General features: G+C 34.1%; 1 protein-coding gene across 1 annotated transcript; it reads left to right on the plus strand.

Annotated features, from left to right (window-relative positions):
- Positions 1 to 4,548: 4,548 nt before the first annotated feature.
- Positions 4,549 to 16,677, plus strand: LOC145639790 (uncharacterized). The gene is made up of 19 exons (XM_081691117.1): positions 4,549 to 6,336; positions 8,176 to 8,261; positions 8,366 to 8,758; positions 8,853 to 8,936; positions 9,083 to 9,463; positions 10,723 to 10,777; positions 10,994 to 11,138; positions 11,287 to 11,387; positions 11,461 to 11,670; positions 11,843 to 12,090; positions 12,197 to 12,427; positions 12,554 to 12,772; positions 12,859 to 12,912; positions 13,065 to 13,130; positions 13,531 to 13,674; positions 13,766 to 13,819; positions 14,475 to 14,534; positions 14,927 to 15,322; positions 16,060 to 16,677. Exons 1-19 carry the CDS (start codon positions 4,971 to 4,973, stop codon positions 16,219 to 16,221), a joined length of 4,455 nt encoding a protein of 1,484 aa, XP_081547243.1. The 5' UTR covers positions 4,549 to 4,970; the 3' UTR covers positions 16,222 to 16,677.
- Positions 16,678 to 17,265: the final 588 nt, after the last annotated feature.

Genomic DNA, 17,265 nt, shown 5'->3' on the forward strand with positions numbered 1-17,265 from the left:
GGTGTTAGCGGGAAATTAGGGAGAAGAAGCAGAAAATCCATAGTACTGTACCTTTTAAAAAAAAGGGAAAAAAAAAAAAAAAAAGTATGATAATGAGAATTTAGTGCATAAATTTAACCCTTGATTAGTTTATCTTATTTATGCTGATTTGATTTGATTTATCTCACTAGTTTTTGGCCGGACAATGCTCCGGGTCATTACATATACAAGCTAAGAGACACTTGCGATGCGTGCGTGCGCAATATTAAAAAACGCTATTAAGGGTTTGTTCCAATTGATTGAACTCAGCTGAACTGAACTGAACTTATTAATTAGTGATTTTTAACTACGGATTAGTGATCTTTGATTATTTATTGATTATTTATTACTATACATATGTGTATATACAAATGTACATATTATTATTATTATTATTAATTATTGATGATTATTATTATTATTATTATTTATTGATTATTATTATTATTATTTATTGATTATTATTATTATTATTATTATTATTATTATTATTATTATTTATTGATGATTATTATTATTATTTATTGATTATTATTATTATTATTATTATTATTATTATTATTATTTATTGATGATTATTATTATTATTTATTGATTATTATTATTATTATTAGTATTATTATTTCAATTATTATTGTTATTATTATTATTATTATTATTATTATTATTATTATTTATTTATTATTATTATTATTATTGTTATTTATTACTTATTGATTATTATTATTATTATTATTATTATTATTATTATTATTATTATTATTATTATTATTATTATTATTATTATTATTATTATTATTATTATTATTATTATTATTGCTAATATTATTATTATTATTGTTGTTGTTGTTGTTGTTGTTGTTGTTGTTGTCGTCGTTGTAATAAGAGCTTAAAAGAATGAAATTTGACTTTATATCATTAGCAATATCATTAGACGTAAATTAAGAGCTGAGCTGAGCTGAACTGAATTTCAACGGAAGAGAACAGGCCCTAAGTTTGATTTTTTTTTTATTTTTTTTTTTTCCAGAATGTTATCCACCTTATTCTAATAAAGTAAAATAAAATAAAATGATTAGTAAGTTTAAAAATTGGTGTTAGAAAATATAGTTATTATAAAACCATATGTTAGTAAAAAAATATATGTCTATGAGTTCATGAGGATAAATAATAGAGTATGAACTATCTCCCAAAAATAAGGATGGTCGTTTTTTTTAAAGGTGGTAGTTTAAATTTTTTTATTAATAAAAAATAAAAAATAAAAAAAAAAATAAAAATAAAGAAAGAAAATGAGAATGGTATTTTGAGAAAGTGAATTTTATCACCCAAAAGCCCTTCTCACTTTATATATTACTATAGATATTATAAATGAGGTTTTATAATAAAAATTACGTATGTGATAGAGTAAATATAGATTAAATTAGTTACATTTGTTGTAAAAAAAGGAGTAGTCTAGTACAAATAGTATAAAATATTTAAGTAAGATCAAAAAGATAATCTCGCAGGCAATAATGGAACAATATTGGTGTCTCGTGATACAATTCATTGACTTGAAAATGAATTTCCGGCGCAACCAATGTGTTCAATTGTATTCGTCGGTACGTTTCCTTTTAGGTGGAGGGTTTGAGTCAAGTAACTTATGCCCTATAGATAATGTGTATAGACTATTGTGTGGATGTATTTTTGAAGTGTAAAAATTAGAAGATAAAAAAAAAAAAAAAAAAAAAAAAAAAAACTTCTTCTATTTATAGATTAACATGAAAGAACATAGAAGAGGAATCTCAAGCATCAAAGGAGTTAGGGAGGTGAATAATCACCTTAAACATTCTCTTAAACGGGGTTATGAGAGTTACTTAATTATCAAGAGAATAATGGTGGTAATTAATCATCTAAACATCTTCATAAATTGGGGGTCATAAGTTTGAACCTTTATTTTTTTAAGACTCATAAGTTTGAACATTGATGCTAACAATTCATTAATTTTTTAAATGAATTATAGTAATTGTATGACATGGCGCCACATCATTTTCCTAGTCATGATGATACGTAGAGGGCTCATGTCTTCTCATTGAGTTTTAATATATATAGATAGATTTGGTTTGAAATTATTTTATCTGATCGACTGATTTCTTCTAATCAAGTATAATTTGGACTTATGATTTTCTTATCCGATCAAAACTAGTTTTTTAAAAAATAAGTTTAACTAAATAAAAAAGGTATTAATCTTGTCATAAAAAAATTGCGTTAATTTTTTACTAATTTTTAAATGCGAATAAATTATAATTGTCAGGTTTTAAAAATTTAGCTTCACATAAATAACTCGTTATTCTTTTTTCGAGTTATATATTGTTGCTAGCAAAAGAAAATTAGATCTTAGATTGGAGCTAAATTCATTATAATTATTTAGCCATTTTCATGGTTGAATACGGTAACCATGAATTAGTGGATTTTCATGGTTACCATGCTCATTTGTCCATAGACGCACCAAGACTATCTTGGCCATTAAGGGTTGCTTGTAGGCCTCAAATCTAGGTCACATACAAACCTGCAATATGAACACCGAGCCTCAATATGAACCCCAAACAAAGTCTTTAACGCTCAGGTTAGATGTCACATAATGTATAAATTGAGGGGAGTGGTGGTTCTCCTATATAGTAAGAGTAATCTTGACTCCTAATGGTATATATATATATACATATAGTGGCATGTGAACACCCAATAATGAGCTCTTGTACTATATTTAGCATATTTGGGCCTTTTGAGACCTTTGATGTTACTCAGTAATAGACTTGTAAAGGTAAGATTACCCTCGGGTAAAATAGATAGGACCATTTTAGTGACCGAAGAAACAATAATAAAGTATAAAAAGGTTCATTGAAGGCTAACTATGGGAGAAACATTGGTGCATAACACCTAAAACAAATAGGATTGCTAAGTTGTAAATATTAACATACGCATAAAGTACCATCATATAGGTTAATAAATACCATTAAATGTTGTAGTGATATAAATATTTTTCTAATGGTACAAATAAGTATATGTAAGTCATACATCAAATATTATACCACTATGAGATATAACATCACTACTAATACAATCTATAATCTAATGGTATAATATACAAGCATAATAGTACACAAAAAACCCACTGAACCATAAAAAAAAATATTTTTTTTGAATGTCAAATGACTATTTTACCTCTACTAATTGTTTCTATAACACATAAGAGTTATGCGCCAAGATGCACTCCTATAAGCAAAGATTTTGTCTAAGCAGTTAATTAAGGCCTTTGTGGGCTTCTCTTGCTTCTTTGGGTATTTGGCTTAGGTAATTATGGTATTGCAAGTTTGGGAGACTTTAATATCGTGGGATTTGGTACTTCGGGTATCTTTGGTACCTCTTATGTTGGCACTTTAGGCGCTATGGGTTAAAGCGTGCGACTCGAGTTTTGGTGCTTTCGACACAATGGGAACACATGTATGGTCCATGGCTACGTGAAAGTAGTTTTTGTCCAACCCTCAAGTTTTAGACACTCGATATGTGACTTTGTTTATAAAGGAGTGGCAGAGAAATTTGATTGAAGGATTGATTATATCGGTAGTGTTACTTAACATAATAAATAGTGCTAAACTTCTAGTGTTATCCATAGGCACTGACTTGAACGTGAGGGTGATGAATTGAGTAATAACAGATATAAAAATAACTATAGAAGTAAAGATTGGCCAGCTGGTGAGGTTATTACGAAAGATAAAAAAAAAATGAGGCAATTGATTTATTTAACATACTTGGGAACTAGATAAAAAAAAGCAATCATAATCTTTAAATATACATATTTTCAAAAAAATCATATCTAATTTCAATATATGGTTAACAAATAAGTTTGCAATATATACTTCGTATAAATTATGTTTTGACTTTTGAATTTTAATTAAAAAGATTGATTACATTTATCTCTATGTAGTGCATGGTAATATCACAATGGCATGTACTTCTTTACCATATATATGTACTATGTAATCTAAATCTTTTTTTGACGGGGAAATCTAAATCTAAAAAGAGAAAAAAAATACAATGTTTAGTCCATTACACACACGGATAATCTGTATTTTATTAGTAAGTTTCATAATTTACAAATTAAAGGTATTTAACAATAAAAACCTAATATAATAATAGTAAATTAGAACTTAGTTTTCAAATCTAAAACAAGTAAAAAAATAAGGCGGACAAAACATCACCTTAATTTTTTATTAGTGGACCATGAACTTAATTAATTGCTTATTATAGCGCAATTGGAATAGTCACTTGGTGAGTTAGTTACTAAAAAAAACCGACTGTAAAAAGAAAAAGAGCCAGCTGTTAGATGCTCTTACAAGATGACGACCTCTAATCCAATATAAAGACGACACGTGTACTAACTTAGCATCTCCAATTTATTTCTCCCACGAAAAAGTACACCGTATCTTACCATGAAACACATCGTATCATATCACACCCAAATTAAATAAATAAATAAAAATAAAAAAATTGAAAGAAAACGTCTCTGAGAGAAACTACCCGCCCTCCGCAAAAAAACACGAACCGTTCTTTCTCTCTCCTCAATCCCGCTTTTACTTTCTCTCTCTAAAATTACTCACTTTCTCTCTCTATTTTCTCCGCCCTTCCTTTCGACAGCGAAATCGAACTCTGAAGAAAAAACAAAATATTCCGCCCAAAAAATAAAAATAAAAATCAAATCGAATCGAAACCCTAACCCTAAATCGCAAAACTTATCCTCTTCTTCGTCTTCCTCTTCGCGTTAAATCTCTTCCTTTGATTTCATTTTTTATCTTTCTCTCTCTTCAATTTTTCGTGGAAGGAATCTCGATTTTTTTTTGTATTGTTATTGAGAAGGTGGCGAAAAATTAGGGTTAGGGTTAGGGTTTGTAGATGGAATTTCCGAGTGGTGGTGGAATTTGATGACCGATAATAGCCGATGTCAGGGACGCGGGAGGATGATGGGTAGGGGAGCCGAAGGAGGCTGTGGAACGGAGGAGAAGCCGTGTCCGGTCGGTCGGAGTTCGCCGCCGGCGAGTTCTCCGGTGCCGGCGTCGGTGACTTCGCCGGAAAAGTTTGAAGCTGTTATTTTAGGTGTAGACTTTTATTCGCAAGCTTTGAAAGCATTGTCGGAGCGGTCACCGTTTGATTCTGATGAGGTTTTGGCTAAAACTGTTGCCACACTCCCTAGTGGGCTGGCAGGGTTGTTGTCGAAACAGTCTGATAGTAAGAAAAAGCATAAGCGGCCACATTCGGAAACCAAGTCGTCGTCTCGAAAAGGGTCTACTGAGAAGTCTAAGAACTCTGCGTTGTGGACTGAGCTGGAGGATTACTTTAGGGAGCTGACATTGCAAGATATTGAGAGGTTGCATCGATTCTCTACTTCATTTGATTCATTATTAGATAGTAGTAATTCACTCTTAAAAATTCCAGCTTTAGGAAAAGGTTTTAGGAGTAGTAGTAATATTAATGATGATATCAAAAAGGTAGAAAATGGGCATGTTGATATTCCTGCTGCTGCTACGATTAAGGAGGAGGAAGAGGAGGTGGTTTTGGATGATAATGTTCCAATGCCAGACGCTGGAGGTTTGCAAGGTAAGGAGGAGGATGACAAAGATATTGATAAGCTGCCGGATCTTAAAATCGAAGATGGAAGTAGTGATAGTTTGAATGTAGTTGAGAAAGGTCCATCGCTGGTGTATACTTTGCCGACTTGTAGCAGCATAGAATGGGTTTTAGGTTCTAGGAACAGGGTATTGTTGACAACAACACGTCCTACAAAGAAAAGAAAGCTTTTGGGTTCGAATGCAGGGTTGGAAAGACTTATAGTTGCTCAACCTTGTCAAGGAAGCTCCAGTTTATGCCATGTTTGTAGTATGGGAGACTCAGGGGACCAATTGAACCAGTTGGCTGCTTGCAAATCATGTAAAGTTGTTGTTCACCAGAAGTGTTATGGGGTGCAAGGAGAGATTGATGGTTCTTGGCTGTGTTCCTGGTGTAAAAACATTGTTGATGCTCAAGCTGGACCTGCCCCAGGAAGTGATAGACCATGTGTTTTTTGTCCAAAGACTGGAGGGGCTTTGAAACCTTTTCAGAATGTAGGGAGGGGAAACGATGGCTCTGCTGAGTTTACTCACCTGTTTTGCAGTATGTGGATGCCAGAGGTTTACATAGATGACACCAGGCTGATGGAGCCAGTTTTATGTCAGGGAATGAAGGATGTTCGGGGGAAGTTAGTGTGTAATTTATGCAAATTGAAGCTCGGTTCATGTGTCCGATGCAGTGATGGTATGTTTAGTAGCTTGCTTAGTTATGTTGCTCTGTTACTGTTTCACTATAATGAAGCTTTTATAGAATGGTGTATGGAATCATTTTCAATGCAGATTTGTTATCAGTGATTTGGTAAACCATATTGATGCAAAATTTATCTCTTTCAATATATATCTACTTGAATTGGTGCCATATTATATAGTCTCAAGCCTAACTACCTTTTCAAGTATATGTGGACCAAATTGGGACTTCGATGTAGATAGCTTGTATATTCACTCTGCCAAGCCTCAAAAAGACAAAGAAAGTTGTATTTATATTTTCATCTAGCACCTAGTTCAGCTATGCTCCTAATAGCTTACCTCATTCACTCTGTTTTCGTGTGCTGAATTTCTAGAGTTAGTATGTTAAATGAACAACTGTACAATGTGTACTCATTGCTGGTGCTGTGCATTTATTTCCAGCACTGGTTTACGGCAACTTGTAGTATAAGTAAAAGGCTTGCCTAGGTGATTAGATTTTGAGCATTTTTCATTTGATAATATGGATTAAAAATTAAATTACAGGTGAATCTTTGTAATGCTGCAAATTAAATCTACACTTTGAGAGAGAGAATGTCATGCTAGCAATCTTCTATGTTTGACGCGCTAAATCAAACTAATCTTTAAACAATTGTCATGCTTATTTGATTATGCGCATCAGCATTAATATAAATCTTTATATCAAGTGGGCAACATTTTAATTTTTTGTCTGAATGAGTTTTACGGGCTTGGAGACTTGGAATGAGAGGAGTGGTGATATAAACGTTAATGGTTCTCGTCTTTGTTGGTGTGCTTCTCAAAACTCTTCATATAGTGAAGATTTATCTCTACTTGTATGACAGGCCTTTACTCAGAATTTAGGTTTTTGGCGCTTATACTTTTGGCTTCATGTAAAAGGCTTGGTTGTTGGATTAATTTATTATAATTTCCTTTCAATTCCTCAATTATACCATTAAATGTAATAGTTTGGCGAGCCTTTTGATGATATTTAATGTTATGGAAACCTAGTATCTGGAGATTTTGTTTAATTTTTCCTGTTTGGTGGGTTGGCATTTATTGTGCCCTTGTCATTATTTGGATTCTGTTTTCTGTTTGTTTACCAATCTTTAGTTTGTTTGATCTTGCTTACTTAATTTGTTCTTGTTTCTGATCAAACGCCTTATTACCAAAAATGAAAGCCTTTCAACAGTTGAATTGAGAATTGGATACTAAAAGCACAAGTGAGTTCTTTGGATGTACTTTGCTCTGTTTAGAGGGGAGGTTATCTTTGCTTTTTCATACTGAAAATTCATGCCGGTGACGTGGTGAGCTAGGAGAGGTAGTAGAGAGCAAGGCTTGTTCTATATTCTTGGATGCTTCTGTCTTTAATATTAATGCAATTTTTTTCTCCACTAAGATCTTTTTCTTTTTTTTTTTTTTTTTTCTTTTTTCCCTTGAGTCTTTTTTAGGGCTGGAATGTGCTTAATTTTTTTAATTTAATTTTATTTATTTATTTATTTTTATATCTAACCCAATTTTAGGGGGTGGATGAATGAATGAATGCTATTATTTCTGTACCAAAGTCTTCATGCTTTGATACTATAAAATGTCTCCTAGGGAGGTATGCCTAAGCTGCATAAACTGTTGTAGGTTGGGTTATCTATTGTTTAGATTGTGCTGGTTTGAATTTTCCCAAGCATAATAGTTGCTTTCTATAGTGTGCATGCACTTCTATTGATTGGTAATCTAATCTGCAGTCTTACCATCATAGACATTTCCTGTCATAATGTTGTCTGTTGTATTCCAGTTTTACATTTTGAAAGGGCAATTTATTGTGCAGGATCATGCAGAACTGCATTCCATCCTCTTTGTGCTAGGGAGGCAAAACATAAACTTGAGGTCTGGGGAAGGTTTGGTTGCGATGACGTAAGTTACATTTGAATCTGGAATTGTAATTTTTTGCTGATTAACTACAAGTATCGGCCTATTTGATGATGGCTGAAACTGCTTTATTTTTGTTTTGTTGACAGATTGAACTACGGGCTTTTTGTTCTAAACACTCTGGGAATTTTAATCCTGATGACAGTGTTGCCTTAGAGAGTCATGAACAGAATCATGCTGTTGGCAGTGATTTACTTGGTTCCTCAATTGAATCAGCTTCATTGCCGGAGAATAAAATAAAGAAACTCAAAATAGGCTGTAAAAATGGAGATAAAGTTACTTTACAAATCGGAGTAGCAGATGCTGATTCTAATAATTTGGGAGAAAGAGAGTGGCAGGACCAGGGACAAGATGCAAACTCCAATAAAAATCTTGAATTAGGATCAGGTGATGGGGAGAAGTTAAGTGATATGGGCTTAGGAGGCGCATGTGAGGATGTCAAGACATCTCGTCTTCTTGATCTTGGCTTGGTTCTTAAGAAGGTGCGTGCTATTAGTTTCACTTTATTAGCACTTAGTTGGGGTTCTGTTTGTATTCCGTAGATTTGTTGTAACATGTTTTTCCCTCCCTTTTCAGCTAATAGATCGTGGAAAAGTTAGTATGGAACACATTGCTTCTCAAATTGGCATCTCAGAGGATTCTTTGGCAGCAAGGCTCACTGTAATTTCTAGTTCTTTTTGTATGACAATTTATGGATCAGATAGAATATGATTTTAGCTTAACATACATTTGTATATCTTCATTGCTATAAAGTTACACTTGTAATCAAATGCTCATTGTGTGTGACAATCAAATTGTTATTGCAGGACAATCAGTTAAGCCCTGAATTGTACTTCAAGCTATTAAGGTGGCTTAAAGGTCGTTCTTACCTGGATACTGCAGCAAAAGACTGGAGAGAGAAACTTCGCTGCTTGATGCCATCAGAAGCTGAGTTAAATACGGATGACAGGACTGATGCTGTTACTTTGAGACACTTTGATATTTCAGATGATGTTCCTGTCAAGTCAGTTCCTCCTAGGAGGAGGACAGTTGGAAATATCAGAATTCTGAATGAGGACAAAGATGTATCCTTGTGCAATGATAAAAGACTAGGGAATGGTGCATCAACTAAGGAGGCAACAGAACATGAAGATATGAATGACCATGAAAAACAGAGTAAAGATTCAATTTCAAATAGCATTGAAGAGGTGACATCTTGTATCATTTTGCTGTCAATTTCTTTGTGTCAAGTGTATTATGTTCTGGTTTTGGTTGGCTATTGATTTATTATATTATGGGTCGATTGAGTTAGCTTCTTTTTTCTGTAACATTAATACTTTTATTTCTTGTATCAAGATCCTATGATAGGCCTGCATTTTACTTTATGTAGTCTTATTGATGAAGACTTTAGGGTTGTGACCTGTGATGAAGTTGCTATTTGATGTCATCTCTGCAAAGTGCAAATTAGTTTACACATTCAGAATGTTAGTGTTTTAGTAAGCATTTGGTGGGTCTATGTTTTGATATCCGAGCTTAAAAGTAGATGTGGGTGATGCAATTTATACCCCCTTTTGTCCCAATTTAAATGTCACCCTTCAATTTATGGCATCGTCCCACTAATATTTACTCCCATATTGATTCTCTCTTTTCACCACCGAAAGTTAGGGCTATACCTCTTCTCTTATTTAACTATTTCTTTTTCCCACTCTCCTATCACATGTACTTTTCTATTAATTAGATAAGCCCATAACAGTTTATTGCTTACAAGTTTAGCTTGGCTCAACAATTGAATTGAGACAGAGTTTTGGATTGAGAGAAAATTGGATTGTAGGTAATTTCTATTGAGAGAGAAGTAGATATAAATTCCTGTGATTTAAGACAGTGATTAATTGTATATTGAAAGAGAAAGTAGATTGACTTCATGTAATTAAAGAGAGTTGGTAATTGTATATTGTGAAGAGAGAAATGAAAATGTGATTGGAGCTAGTCCTTTTCTTGAAATAGGAGTTCTTTAGTCAGAAGTTGGTAATGTAATTGGGAATATGACAAACAATATGAGGGTCAAATGAAGAGGGAGTGCCTGAGAGGACTATACTATGCAAAAGAATCGGTCAACACTTTTTGAAAGTTTGGTTCTTCACTGTGAAGGACGTTTTTTATAGGCATTAAAGTAAAGTTGTCGTCATAGTTGCCATCAGTTAAAATTGGTTTCCTACGTGCTTCCTGTCCAAATGTTTCATGATCTCAACTTGTAAGTTAAAGGGAACGTGAAGAGACACTTGTTTCTTTTCTGTTTATCTTTTAGATTTGGTGGTAGTCATTATTGATCTATAATTTTGATGGAACTTTGAATTTGTACAGCACTTTGAGTATCTCTTTTTCATGTTCAAAATTTGTGGTAACCTTTATGATTATAAGATTCAATGAGTGTATCGTTGTTGAAACTGGCTATGTTATCTTTTTGCAGATTATGGTTGTTGGTGTTGAACGTCCAACAGTAGATGCTTCGCCTACATCTGATAGTACGTTGTTTCTTTTAATTGTAATTGTTAATTATACTCTAGTATTTAAGTCCAAATTATTGAATAAGACCACTAGGTATAAATAATTGCTTCGCCTCTATCTTGCTGCTCAAACTTTGGTTGCATTAATCTTTTCAAAAAAATTTAAGTAATTTATAAAATTGTTTGTGCTGTATGGATTGCCAGCTTGCTTAATGGCTCACATTTATTGTTCAGGTACTATATTGAAACCAAACAGCCATTTTGATATTGATTATAATGGAGCAGAAGAGGGTTCTTCTTCTGGAAAGAGTTCATTGTTGGATTTGGACCAGGATACTCCTTCCTGCTCTTCTGTTTATACAGTTGGCTATTGTGATGGGTAAGCCTTGTTGTCAAACTATTAGTTTTCAGTCTTTCACATATATGTTCTTGTATCTCTTTGAGTTCATCTTCTTGTTATAGGCTTAGAATTTATTTTCCTCTTCATTTGGGGTGAATTGTTTAGCAAATCTCATTTTACAATGCAGAAATAGTGAACCTGGAATCAATTCTTCTGTGCACCCTTACATCCAGAAGAAATTAGATGAAGTGCAAAGTTGGCTTAGTCGAAGAACTCCTGATATTAATGGTTGGGTTTCATTTTTCTGTCTGTGCTCAATTTCTGAAAGTAGGATGAATGTAAACTTTACTTGTATTTGTAGGTTGTATAGAACTGGAGTCTTGGGCTATGGAGCAGACTGTAAATGCTGAAAAGAAATTTTCAGTATGTAATGGCGAGGGTGAGGAAAGAGAAGTGAAGGCTGATGAGATGGGTGTTTCTGACCTTTCCCCCGAAAATGAATTGGAAGGAGAAATAATCTTTTTTCAACAGCAATTGTTATGCAATACTGTTGCTCTGAAGCGTAAGAGTGGTCAGTTACTTGTTCCAGTAGTATTCCTTCTAGTTTTGAGGGTGATTTGATGTCTGATTTATTGTTTCATCATTAACATTGTCTTCCGAGTCCTTTTTTGATTCTGCTTCCCAGTGTTTGTATTCATTTTGTTAGTTGCTGGGTCATTTAATTTGGTCATCATTTTGTGCAGATCAGCTAGTTTGCAAGATTGTCAATAGTTTGCCAAATGAAATGGATTCAGTAAGGAAGCGTAGATGGGATTCTGTTCATGTTAACCAGTACATATATGAGCTTAAAGAAGCAAGGAAGCAGGGTAGAAAGGAGAGAAGGCACAAGGAAGCCCAAGCTGTACTGGCTGCTGCCACTGCTGCTGCTGCTGCTTCGTCTAGAGTTTCGTCTTTGAGGAAAGACATGGTTGATGAATCTTCACAGCAAGAGGTTTTAAATTACCAGCCATTCTATTTGTTGGTTGTCATGTAGTAGCCGTTTTGCAGTATTCCCTTCACTCTTGTAATTATTGATGTCTTATCATTTGCCCTTTCAGAATCTATTGAAGGTGGAAAGTGGCAGGGTTCGTGGAAGCCTATCATCACTGTCAGTTCCACGCACGAAGGTGTCCAACCCTAACTTGGATGCTCCCAAGGCAAAATCAGACGGATACTCTGATGTGTTTCAGTTTTCTTCTGGGACACCAAAAGAACATCCAAAATCATGTGACATATGCAGACGCTCTGAGAGTTTACTGAATCCTATATTAGTGTGTTCTAGTTGTAAGGTATGCCTAATTTAAATCATATTTTACCTGTTGACTTGATTCTATTAATTTAATTGATGTGACACCTTTCCTTTTCTTTTTTTTTTTTGTGTTTTTTTTTTTTTTTGGGGGGGGCGTGTTTATCAGGTTGCAGTTCATTTAAATTGCTACCGCAGTGTCAAGGAATCTACCGGTCCCTGGTATTGTGAATTATGTGATGAATCATCTTCGTCCAAGGTTTCTAGAGCTACCGTTAACTCTTGGGAGAATTCAAATCCTATCGAAGAATGTGGATTATGCGGAGCTTCAAATGGTGCGTTTAGAAAATCAAGCAATGGTCAATGGGTCCATGCATACTGTGCTGAGGTAAAATATGAAATTTTTTGCTGTCATTTGCTTGTTTCTCTTACAAGGCTCTAATGGATTTCTGCTATTGCTATTTATCTGTGTAGTGGGTGTTTGATTCAACCTTCAAAAGAGGTCAGGTGTCTCCTGTTATAGGAATGGTATGTCTCCACTATTTGAATTCAGCTCTACTGACATCTTCCGTGTCTATGTTTTTTAATGGGTTTCCAATGTTGTAGTTTTATATAAAAGGTTATTTCTTGTATTTGTTGTCTTTTAGCACTTGTTAAATTTGCAACTCTTTTGATGCCAGGAAACAGTGCCGAAGGGGAATGACATGTGCTGTGTCTGTCATAAGAAATTTGGTGTCTGCATAAAGGTGAATGTCTATGAGTTTTTATGGCATGCTAGGATTGCGAGTAATATATTAAATGGGTAATGAAGACGATATTGAGAATGATGATATGTGGTAATAATTGATGAGGAGGGAGAACTACTAGGTCTACTACCTTCATTTTAGGGGTGATATGTTACCCTAGTGTGATGGTAGGTAACTATTGACCCCAAAATTAGAGAAATAATTCCCTCATACCTCCCTTCTTATACAATTACGACCTCATTCCTTCTAGAAGCATCTTCTTCCACCCCTTTCTTTATGTCTGTCTTTCATTATCCCCTTGATACATTATTTTCAATCAAAACATGCTCTAAGTAGAAAATTTTGCTTTGACCTTTGCGGAGGCTGTTAAGCTGACTTTCCTTTCACATTTGCTGTGTAGTGCAACTATGGCAATTGTCAGTCTACATTCCACCCATCATGTGCCAGGTCCGCTGACTACTATATGTATACCAAATACATTGGTGGAGGCAAGATGCAGCATAAAGCTTATTGCAGTAAGCATAGTTTGGAGCAAAGAACAAAAGTAAAGTCTATCTTTTATTTCTCAAGTCTTTTCCATACTTGTTTTGCTCTTTATTGTTGTCGTGACTAGTTCCTCATGATTTGGTAATCAGGCTGAAACGCAGAAGCATGGTGCTGAAGACCTAAAAATTGTTAAGCAACATCGGGTGAGTGGGGGAAGTTTTTTGCATTGTTTATCGCATAAGCTCTTGTTGCTTGTTGTGATATTGTCTATTCTCAACTGATTGGTTCCTGGAGATTTTGCAATTTTAGTAGGTTTTTTTCCCCTTGTTTCTTGCTCTTATACACCATCTGTTGAACCTGTTAGATTTACCAGATTGCAGTTTATCTCTCTTGTGTGGATGGGCCTTGTCTTTTGCTCACTCAGCTCTTAGATCTTTCCTTGCAATTATTGTATGATGTCATTGTCAAAGTTCAATGATTTAGTCTCAACAGTTTAGAATTACTTGACAATTGAGTCTGTAAAGGACCTTGCAGATTCAATTTTATACAATGCGGCACTCCTTTCACAATCTTGGAACACTTAATATATAGTATTGCGATTGTAAATATGTGCACGTGATAACATAAACTTTTGATGTGTTTTATTTTCTCTGTTAGAACATCTGGTAGAATTTTTGGTAGTTGGTTCCTTTATTTTCTCGTTGTGGGCATGGAACAATGACTGCTTATTTTTTCATGCACATTTGTGTTTTGTACTTATCTCGATTGAAAAATGTTGCCAATGCATGTGAACTAGATCATATTATTTTATAATCAAAGTAAAATTCTAAACGAAACTATTATGTTTGTTTTGGTCAGGTTGAGCTGGAAAAGTTACGTCTCCTTTGTGAGAGGATTGTCAAACGGGAAAAGCTGAAGGTAATTGAGGAATGCACCTTTCTTTTTGTTTAGTATGTAGGGCCTTTATGTTGCTTTGAATATTTTTTTTTTTTTTTTTGGTTGTTGTTGTTTTTGCCTGAGATTATTTTAGTAACTTGGATAGTAGTTGTATGGTTTTTAAATGAATTGTGATCGTAGGTCCAGTTTTTAAAACTAAGTGAATTATCTTGGATAGTGGGGTGTTACTGGTTTAATATCAGCCATTTCATGCAAGTAATTGGCATTTGCTGTCTCTGTTACTAGTTTTGCATGTGAATCATGTTTATTTTGTTTGAACTCTTTGAGATAGTCAATTATTCTTTGATTTTTTTTGTAAGAGGTAACCCAGGACTGTTTTATTTTGAGTTCCTGACCAATTGTATGGATTGCAGCGAGAATTGGTTATTTGCAACCATGACGTTTTTGCTTCGAAACGAGATTCTTTGGTTTTCTCCATGCTTGTACAACGTCCCTTTTCATCTCATGAAAGTTCCGACTCGGCTACCACATCCCTTAAGGGGCATGTGGATGGTTCTAGGTCATGCAGCGATGCAATGCAAAGATCTGATGACATCACTGTTGATAGTGCATTATCAACGAAGCGGTGTATCAGGCTTCCGCGGTCTATAGATAATGATCAAAAAACTGAAGTTAGTTCGACATCACGCCATCATGTACCAAAGCCGCCAGACAGGGGTTCATTTGCTGGGAAGCAAATTCCTGTTAGAGCAGCCTTGGCAAGTCGTGATTTCTCACAAAGCATGGATAATTCATTAAATTCCAGAAAGGTATGTAACTTTTTTTTTTAAAAAATTGTTTATTCTTCTACCAACTGCTCTTTCTCACTATAGGAGAGTTCTGTCAATTAGCTTACAACTACTTTAATAAGAATATGGTTAATGCTTTTAATATATAATTTGTGGATATTCTGAATTATGAAATCTCCTATTTTATGTTAAAGCTGCATAATAATCTTTAGCATCGTAATCCTCCTCAAAACTCAAAAGCTATCTCTTTTGCCTAGTTGATGTTGTTTTAGACTTGAATATTTTATACTCCCTCCGTTTCATAATGTTAGTCCCATATACTATTTTGGGCATTTCAAAATGATCTACCCATATTGAATCTTTTCCTTTTTTAATTTTATTTTATTTTCCTAATTTGGCCTTATAATTTCTAATCCCATTAGTGGATTGATGACATGGCAGTAATTAAATATTCTGATTGGTCATCAATTCCATTAAACAAGCATTGTAATTGATGCTTTCCAAATAAAAAAATCACAACATTTAATAAGATAGAATTAATTAAGCAATTTTTGTACTAAAATGTAAGATTCCAAATATTATTCATTCTCTTATTTTTTTGTGATTGATTCTATATGGGACTAACAAAGTGAAACAGAGGGAGTATTATTTTATTTTTAATTATTTTATTGGAAGATTTGGAGCCTAGGTGGTACTTTTTTCGAGGAATTTGCCATTATGTTTAATGTTTTATGTCTCTATTTGATGCCTGTATGCAGCACCTTGAAACATTTGAGAAGGAGCTGGTTATGACTTCTGACCAAGCATCTTTGAAAAATAGGCGGTTACCAAAGGGATATATCTATGTTCCTATTGATTATCTCTCCAATGGGAAGCCAGTCAGGCATAATTCTGTTGAAAGAGAAGAAGTAGATGATTAGATTGGCAAGGTTTTTACTCCATGGCTTGTGCTTCTGGGTGAAATATCATGGTTTACACTGTTCTTGATGCTCATGTGGTTGCATTTGTCCTAGCATGAGCCTCAGATTGATGCCTGGATGAAGGTTTGGGCTTATCTCATGACATGAAGTTCTCGTTTGTTTAGAGAAATTTTGGCATCATTTGTTGTATATTCGTTCTCAGAGCAATTGTACAGTGGGTGAGGGTTTGATCTTTGATTTGTTCTATGGGGCCGCAAGTGCTTCCTCCCTTTATATTTCCTGATAGCAAGATGCTTCTTTTGCTTTGCCTTTGTAACTGTAAGCAAGCTAGAAGGATACACCTGCTGTTAATGTTTTGTAAAGTTAGTGTATATATCCTTACAGTGTTCCGAAGTAATCGCTCGGACATCAGATCAATACAAAAATTAAATTATTTTTCTGACCACTGTTGATCGAGATCTGAGTACAATTTGTGTTTTTCTTTGCACCTGTATAGGTTTTTGTTTATTTATATGTTTATTTAGATGCACTCTTTCCATCGATCTATGTGTGTTAGTTTTATCTTTGTGGAGCCTCAATCTTGATAAAATCAGCAAGGTAAGTTCAATCTTGGCATTCTAGCTAATTTGTGAATTTTCTTTACTGGCTGTCTTCTACTTGTGATCTGAAGGCCCCTGTTGAATGGCGCAGACTTGGGAAAGGAGGTGCTCAGTTGCTTCATGTATTTTACCTTTCATTTTTTTGGAAGAGTGGTGCCCATGGTGCTGTGATTTTGAAGGTTTTGTTTGAGATATATGTTACTATCAGTTTGAAGTACTTGCACAGAAACTGCTGTAGTTTCCTCGGATCATTACAGTTTTCTGAGAAGCAGTTTCCTCAGATCATTAGAGTTCTCTGAGTAGCTGGGATTAGCTTTCTGGTAAGAGATGTTTTAACTTTGAATCTTTCTATGTAGAAAATTGGTACGATTCTGGTTTCGCTGTTTAGTAAATACCAGGAAGAGATTAAGTGGTGACTATCTCAAGATTTCGCTTTTTAAATTCT

Source organism: Chenopodium album, chromosome 7 (genome assembly GCF_948465745.1).
Source record: "Chenopodium album chromosome 7, dcCheAlbu1.1, whole genome shotgun sequence".
In the NCBI taxonomy this organism is placed as follows: Eukaryota; Viridiplantae; Streptophyta; class Magnoliopsida; order Caryophyllales; family Amaranthaceae; genus Chenopodium; species Chenopodium album.